Source organism: Sphaeramia orbicularis, chromosome 14, assembly GCF_902148855.1.
Source record: "Sphaeramia orbicularis chromosome 14, fSphaOr1.1, whole genome shotgun sequence".
In the NCBI taxonomy this organism is placed as follows: domain Eukaryota; kingdom Metazoa; phylum Chordata; class Actinopteri; order Kurtiformes; family Apogonidae; genus Sphaeramia; species Sphaeramia orbicularis.
In genome coordinates, this window is record NC_043970.1 from 45,485,818 (window position 1) to 45,494,260 (window position 8,443).

An 8,443-nucleotide genomic window follows, 5' to 3' on the forward strand; every position below is an offset into this window, starting at 1 on the left:
AATTGAACATAAACCCAGTGTCTCTAGCCACTGTCATTGATGTCATTGATCCAACTCCATAGGTTTTACTGGCGAATCAATGTTGTAGAAGATGACGGTGTTTCCACGGTAACTATGGAACCTCTGAATGCCCAAATGGGTCATATCTGATGACCATAAAAAGATGAATAACCGTATTTTACACCAATTATTCACATGTATTGATAGAATTAGTGGATCAATAGGTATTAAATATTTTAGGTCAGTAGATGCTTTTGGTCGGTGGTGGATGTTTTGGTCTTTATGGATTAACCAATCAGTGCATGTCTTTGGATGGTGGGAGGATCCCGGAGAGAACCCACGCAAACACGGGGAGAACATGCAAACTCCACTCAGAACAGTCTTGGTATTGGAATCAAACCCAGGACCAAGTCTTTATGGGTCAAAACACGATATTCGAAATCTCTTTGATGGGACATTTTAGAGACAATTGGACACATTAGTGTTGCTAAATGACCCACATTTTTACTTTTAAATTCGATTTTGCTTTAGTTGGACCATAAAGGATTATCCAAAACAAGGAGCTACTTTATATTGAAATAAACGTTGGAATGGCAATCAATTAAAGTTCGCTCTCTGACGGGACATTACTGTGTTTTGACCCTTATTGTGTTCAGGTTTATCCATAATAGTAGAAGTATACAGACACAATTCATTCTGCATTTAGAACGTCTTAATCTACTTGCCTTACCTTCATACATTAGTTTCATTGTGATTCTTCTCCCCGTCAGCCTGTCCGCCAGCACCCTGTCCTGTTCGTCCGGCAGCAGTCGAGGCTCTTTGACGTCGAGTCGCGGCTCGTTGGCCACCACCTCCAGCCTGGGATCCACCTCCTCCCTCAGCTTCACAGACATTTACCTGGAGCAGCCGGAACTGGCCGACCCGGACTTCCAGAACAAACTGGACAGCCTTCTGCAGGAGGGCGGGCAAGGAGGCTACCGGCCCTCCAGTTCCATCACCACCATCCACGAGCACGAGGTGGTGACGGGCTGCGGAGGAAGGGACTCCGGCCGACCCGAGGCCAAAACGGGAGACATGGGAGGTGACGCGGGAGCCACTGTAGGAGGAGGAGGAGCAGGAGGAGGAGTGGAGGCTGGGTCATCCAGGATCCAGGCCCTCAGACTGTCAGAAACTCCCCACTCTATGAGCTCTTTGTCCCCACGGTCCTCCCTCTCCTCCCTGTCCCCTCCGTGCTCACCACTCGTCACAGACGCCACTTTCCTGTCTGGAGATGCTTTCGCAGGCCAGACGGGGCCCGGAGGTTTAGGCCTGGACCTAGAGCTACAAAGCAGACTAGCAGAGCTGGAGCTCGGCCTGGACTCTCAGGAGCAGAGACAGGAGGAGCATGGAGGTCCAGCAGGACTGGAGGAGAAGCAGAACCACAGCAGTACACTGAACGAGGAGGTCAAAGGTCAGTAGCAATCAGCTCTTTTGCTTTCATTATACTCCCCTCACCCAGATATACAGTTGCGGTAAAAATTATTAGACCATCAAAGTCATCAAAAACAATGGTTATGCAATCAAGTACTAACTCCTGTATGTATCATGCGACTAAAACAGACAGAAAAGAAAACATGGTATGCCTAAAAGCGCACTGTTTTTGTCAGTACAATGCCATGGATATTGATTTAAGAACTGAAGTGATTTTGGTTATTATCAAGAAAACATGTTAAATGGATAGATATCAGCTCTGAAATTAAACTACTATGAGCTATTTTTGTTGTTGTCATTATATTTGTCCAGACAAATGTACCTTTAGTTGTACCAGACATTAAAATGAACAAGAAATTGAAGAAAAGGGGTGGTCTAACTCTATAGATATACCAGGAATTCTGTCCGTCCGTCCCCCTCCCTTGATGCACATGTTCTTTATCACTTGGAGAGGTGCAGTATGTAGTTTGATGGCTGAATTTCAATTTTTGTATTTTATTTTATTTTTATTTTTCCAAATCTTTGAACATGTCAACTTACAATTTTTTTCCAACCAATTTCCTGGAAATTATTCACCCAACCCTTTTCAGATTTTACATGTTTTTTTTTGTTTTGTTTTTACCTCCACCAAGGAGGTTATGTTTTCATCAGGGTTTGTCGGTTTGTTTGTTACCTCCGCCAAGGAGGTTATATTTTTGGTGGCATTGGTTTGTCCGTTTGTCTGTCTGTGTGCAAGATAACTCAAAAAGTTATGGATGGATTTGGATGAAAATTTCAGGAAATGTTGATACTGGCACAAGGAACAAATGATTCAATTTTTGGTGGTGGTGGTGGTGGTTGGGGTGATGAAATTTTCAGTAAATGTTGATACTGGCAAAAGGAACAAATGATTAAATCTGCCTTAGTGGAGATCTGCACTCTCTGAGTGCTTTTCCAGTTTTTACATGTGGTTTTCTCTCAATTTTTGCTTTTATTTTATTTTATTTTATTTGTTTATTCATTTTACAATTTTTAAAACTGTTTTCGAAAAGATTGAAAATTAAGACTCAAAATTATTCCCTGGGTCGGTAGGGTATCAATGAGCAGGGGGGGCCAAGTGTGCGACTGGGCGGGGGTATTAGCAAAGTCTGCTTACTTCTTCTTTTCACTTGTTCTTTATAAATGTAGGACAATCAAAACAGGGGATGCAGAGATTAGAGATGATTATTAATTTACAAATAATTAACAGATTACCCATGTAATCTGTAACTAATACTGCAGCAAGTTCTTAGTTTGTAGCTTCAACTTCTTCTTCTTTAATGTTTACATGATGTTGGCAAACCAGACTAGCCTGCAGCGAGGACGATAAAGGATGCACTCGACTGGTGGGTGATTGAAAAGGTCACACAGAACCTTTATTAACGGCCGTGAGCTCGTGTTAACATCATAATGTCAGGTGAACTTTGACGGTCCTTCTCTGAAAATTAAATTCCCGTCATGTTTCCTGGGTGTTGATGATGAATGGTTCGCAGCTTCTGCAGGTGAATCAAAAAAGTAAAGCACAGGCGTGAATCAATACTTTATCTGGACTGGAGTCATGGTGTGAAATCTCTACACTTGAAGTCAGAAGCTGCAGAGCGTAAATATGAAAAATTTAAGATGAACAGCTGGTTTTATTCATGTGTTTCAGTGTTTTCGTCTGAGGAGAAAAGGCTTCGAAATAAAATCTTAACAGCAAATCTTTGCAAACACATCATGATTTACCTTAAAATCTCAGCAAGTCATCGTAAACACACTGCGTGATGAAAACATAGAATATGCATTTATTTTAGCAATTTATCATTGTTTAATGTGTTTTTATTAGTTCACTGTCCGATAGGCCATGAGCTACTGTGAAGGCACTGTCGTCGTCTTCGTTAGCAATTTCTTCATACAACATGGATTCATTTCAGATTTTATACATAGCTTCCTTGGGACAATGTTGACAAAGTTTGTTCACAGTTTTGACAAATTTAGATTTTTGATGAATTTTTGAACTATTAAAAATTTGCCTTTACTCATAATGGTCCATATGTTGATGGCTTATAACATGGAAATGGTTTCAGATATCAATATATCGTTACTATTGAGCACTGAGAGGAAGTCATGTACAGACTTTCATTTGGGTCCATGACCTTTGACCTCGGGGACCATGAAGGGTCAAATTCAGCGTTACCAATGTCTAAATTTCAACAATCTTCTGTGAAACTACTGGTCAGATTCAGTTCAACTTTTATATGTAGCTTCCTTGAGACAGTGTCTACAAATATATGAATATATTTACAATTGAGCACTGTTAAAACAAACTCCAGATATGAGCTCTTAAGTAGTTAATAATAATAATGGATTAGATTTATATAGTGCTTTTCTATGAACGCATACTCAAAGCACGTACAGTGGATCCATTATTCATTCATTCACACTCTGGAGGTGGTAAACTACATATGTAGCCACAGCTGCCCTGGGGCAGGCTGACGAAAGCATGGCTGCCAGTCCGCGCCTACGGCCCCTCCGACCACCACTGAACATTCAAACACCAGTGTGAGTAGCAGCACTAGTGGCAAGGAGGGTGAAGTGTCATACCCAAGGACACAACAGCACATGACTAGGACAGAGCGGGATTCAAATCGCCAACCCTTCGGTTATTGGATGACCCGCTCTACCATCTGAGCCATGGCCGCCCCAAATGAAGTTTTCCTTCAGTGGAAGTACCACCCACTTCTTTTGGTAGATTGATCTCCTGCATCCAGACCACAGGACTCTAACATAGCGTCAGAACCTGACAACCGTGCAAATATGACTTGTTATTAATTCTCGAGAGAACATGCCGGTGAGCTACAGGGCCATTGGTCCTATTTTATTTTATTTGACAATGAAGCCAGAAAATATTCAGCTCATTCAAGAAATGCGTCTTTTCTGTGACTCGTTTTATTTAAGAAACATTTTCCTTTAAAAAATCAAATGAAATAACAACAGATTCGATTATGGTTTAACTCAGTGTTTCTCAACCTTTTTTGAGTAAACGCCCCTTTACAGTATCATCAAATTGTGACTGGGGGGACAGTTGTAGCGCTCTGTAAGTAATTGTCAAGGGGGGGTGGGGGGTTATAGCAGTCCGTAACACGTTGTCGAACAGGGGAAGTGGGTCTGATCGAGCTTATGTATGTTGCATAGGTAGTGCCCCCCTTGCGACCGGGGTAGGTTGTGGCATGACAGACGTTACTGGGGGGGTTGTCATGGTGATTGGCCACATAAGCATATGCAGCTTGATATTAATACTTATACAGACTAACGCCCCCATTTCGGTCTCAGCACCCCCTTCTCAGCTTTCTTGTTCAAAACACCCCCCGGTGGTGTCCCAACACCCCCTGGGGGGTGGTACCACCCCCGTTGAGAAACACTGGTTTAACAAATTGTTTCAGAGCATAGTATATAAAATGTACTTTGACCTTGGAAACAGTACTTTTACCACTATATTTTCAGTTGACATAAGTTTTCGGCAAAGTAATACTTCTGGTTATTAAAGCCGCAGTGAGCGTATCCTCCTCAAAGCAATAACATGTTGGTTCACGGCGGCAGTAAAAGTATGTTTTATGTCAGCGGAGGACGGCTGGAGAATAAGGGCCGATGATAATAATCCGAGTGAATACTGCGAGGATGGTAATATTGATGAATTATCTGCAGTTAAATGAGCAGCAGTGGGACAGAGTGAGGACAGGGAGAGGAGGTGATACGGAGGGAAGAGGGAGATGACGGTGATGTAACTCCCTCATCTCTGTTACACTAGACGTCGTAGAAAACACTCTGACTTTATTGGAAAGCAGGACACCAGGAATGTTCGTTCTGGCTGTGTGTGTGTGTGACCAGCAATTTAATAGTGTGTGTGAAACCTGATTGCTGGTGGGAGCAGCGAGGAGGTGAAGGCGAGGAGGGTGTTGGATTACAGACGCATCGACTCTCCTGATTGAACGTCATTCGAGGGGGATTTGGTGTTTTTATTTTCCTGTACGTTCTCAGGCCAAGGTGTCAGAGTTTGTTAATTTAATTTGGTAAGTGTATTTGATTAATTGATTAGTTGACTGTGAAAACATTACTCTGTTGCTGTTTTGATTCATTGTTCTAGTTATCTTTTAAGCAAAACTGACATTTGCTATGCAGCTTTTAGAAAGGGACTCTTAAATTATTTTCTTGAATAAATTGTCTAAAAGTGGAAACGATTTGGTCTTTTCATCGTTCTTCTAATTGAAAGATTTTGAGACGATGAAAATAATCATCAGCTGCATAGTTTTATTTTTAAAAATGGAGTACTTTTGGTACTTTTCGGAGTGAAACAAACAACAATTTTGGCTCTGATTTAATTAAGATAGTGAATAATTATCAAAGTGTTCATTTATAGTGATAGAAATAAGGAGTCAGAGAACTTGGGTGGAAAAATACTATAAGGTTTTTGAATACTCCTGCTGAGGAAAAGCATCAAGGGGTGGGAACTAACTATTGGAGGTTATATAGATCAGCTGTAGCTATTCACTACCATCTATTTTGGGAATGTCCAAAACTCAAGTCATTTTGGAAGAGCCTTCAGAATTGTTTGGAATCTATATTTAAGACCAAAATCCCATTTGATGCTTTGACATTGTAATTGGAGGCCATGACCCGGAACATTCAAACTGAAGGAGACAAATATTTACTGAGAAGATTGGTTAAAAGCAATCTAGGTAATGGAGAAACTGTCCTTTTCATTAAAGTAAAGCAGGATAAATTCATCGAAATGTGGTGTAAATGAATTGTATATATCACCCCACTGAGGCCAGATTTAACTTTAACTGGAAATGACAAGTTATATTTGTACTGGTTGAATGTAATGGAGCTGAAACGTGTGTGGATTTTGAAATAAGAATAGTGAAAAAAGGGAAAAAAATGTGACATCTTTTTTGTTCTAATGCAGTGGTTCCCAACCTTTTTTGGCTCGTGACCCAATTTTAACATCACAAGTTTCTGGCGACCCCAGACATTCAAAACTGAGACTTTTTTTTTTTTGCTAAAATTTATTTGTTTTTGATCATGTAATAGTTTGCTATACTATGTTGCAAATAAACTTTAATTTTAGACAACATTTAGGCTTGAAAAACACTGTTGTAATATATGTTATTTGACAAAATATTTAAAAAAAAAAAAGACTAATTTTAAAAAGAATTGTTTTTTTGTATGTTTTTTTCTAAACATTGAACTGATATGGATTGTGTTTATATTAAATTTCATGTTTTACCATTGGTGTTTTTTTGGACATGATATACAAATGTGCTTAGTTGTTTTTGTTTTTGTTTTTGTTTTACTCTGTTGTAAAGTATTTTCCCAAATGATAAAAATAAAGTAAGAAAGGAGTCATTGCCCTAAAAATGTGCAAAAGAAATGAGGTCAGATGAAGTTTTCTCTATGGAAATAGACTTTTTTTTTTGCTGCGTCCACATGTGAAAGGGTTAAAGCGGCATCTGGTTTCCTGTTCGCTCTCCATCTCCATCTCCATCCACTGTGAACCATGTCATCACAGTCCAGTTCTGATATTTGCGTGCTTTGTCAGTTCTTTATTCCAGAGCTTTTTTTCCCCGATAGACTGACGCGCTCATCTTTTCCCATTTCCCTGCTCTTTTACTTGAATATGATGTATCTTAGAGGGACCACAGTGTCCATATTACCCATAAAATGTCTGATATTTAGCCGCCGCGCTAAATATCAGCGTTGACGTCACAGACTAATTTGATGGAGCTTTAATGGGTTTGCTCGGCTGTGGGGCAGCTGACTCCCACCATGACAGGGTTTATAGTTCAGTGTAATACAGATGATTGACAGCCAGGTCGTAATATTAATAGGTCCTGCAGCCTTCGGTGGGCAGAAGGTCCGCCCTGTTGGAGCGGTGCTTTTTGACCCCGCCTTCCTCAACGCTACAATCTGTGGGTTGTAGGTGATGTCATGTTCTTGTTGCGGTTTCCTGCGTTCCTGCCCTTTTACACATTTGCTTCATCTCTTACTTTAGACTCGACCCCCCAGCTGCGAGGGACGGGGGCGGGGTCTAAGAAGATGGGCGTGACCTCAGCGGTGTCGGACGAGTCAGTGGCCGGCGATAGCGGAGTGTACGAGCCATCGGAGCGCAGGTAGGAACTGTTAAAGTACAAACATTAAAACCAGGGATGTTAAATGTCAAATTAATTTTATTATTTTATTTCAGGGGCCACGTATAGCCCAATTTGATCTCAAACGGGCCAGTAAAATAATAACAAAATAACCTACAAATAAACTCTCAAAATTTTTCTCTTTGTTTTAGTGCAATAAACTAATAGTGCAGCTTACTAATATTATGCCTCAGCTTCTCATTGACACACGTGCATTGCAACTTACAGATCACAGTGGATCTAAAAAGGCTCAAAACATTTAATAACAGGCATAATTTTATTAAAGTTGCACTAATTTCTCTTATGATCTTTCAGGTTGCTCATGGTTGTTTAGATAATACCCATTTTTTGTGAAAGATAATTTGGAAATGTAGTAATTTTTTTCTTTAATTTGATTTATTTTGAATATGGAAATAATACAAGCTTCCTGATTGCTATTAATTGACTTCTTTGCACAACATAATATAGAAATGAAAATTCAAGGAAGTAAAAAATAATAATACACACAATACATTCAATTAAAAAAAAGAAGAAAAATCATCATCATTCATTCTAAAAAAAAATAAGTACAATGTTGCAGTTGTCATGTCATTCACTTGAAATCAAATTAGACTCTGTGGCACTTGAACTAAAATGAATTTGACACTTAACTGTTAATATCTTTGGTGCAATTTTAACACCTTGCAAATTCATCTCGTGGGTCTCACTCGACCCTTTGGCGGGCTAATTTTGGCCCGCAGGCCTCATGTTTGACGCCCCTGATTCAAACCTAAATGGAAAATCAAATC

General features: G+C 40.0%; 1 protein-coding gene across 1 annotated transcript in view; it reads left to right on the forward strand.

Annotated features, from left to right (window-relative positions):
• The window catches only part of wwc1 (WW and C2 domain containing 1), a 100,077-nt gene that overhangs the window by 75,254 nt on the left and 16,380 nt on the right, over nucleotides 1-8,443 (forward strand). The window contains exons 11-12 of the mRNA XM_030154742.1: nucleotides 771-1,450; nucleotides 7,520-7,637. Coding sequence (XP_030010602.1) covers nucleotides 771-1,450; nucleotides 7,520-7,637 — 798 coding nt within the window. The remainder of the gene's footprint in view (nucleotides 1-770; nucleotides 1,451-7,519; nucleotides 7,638-8,443) is intronic.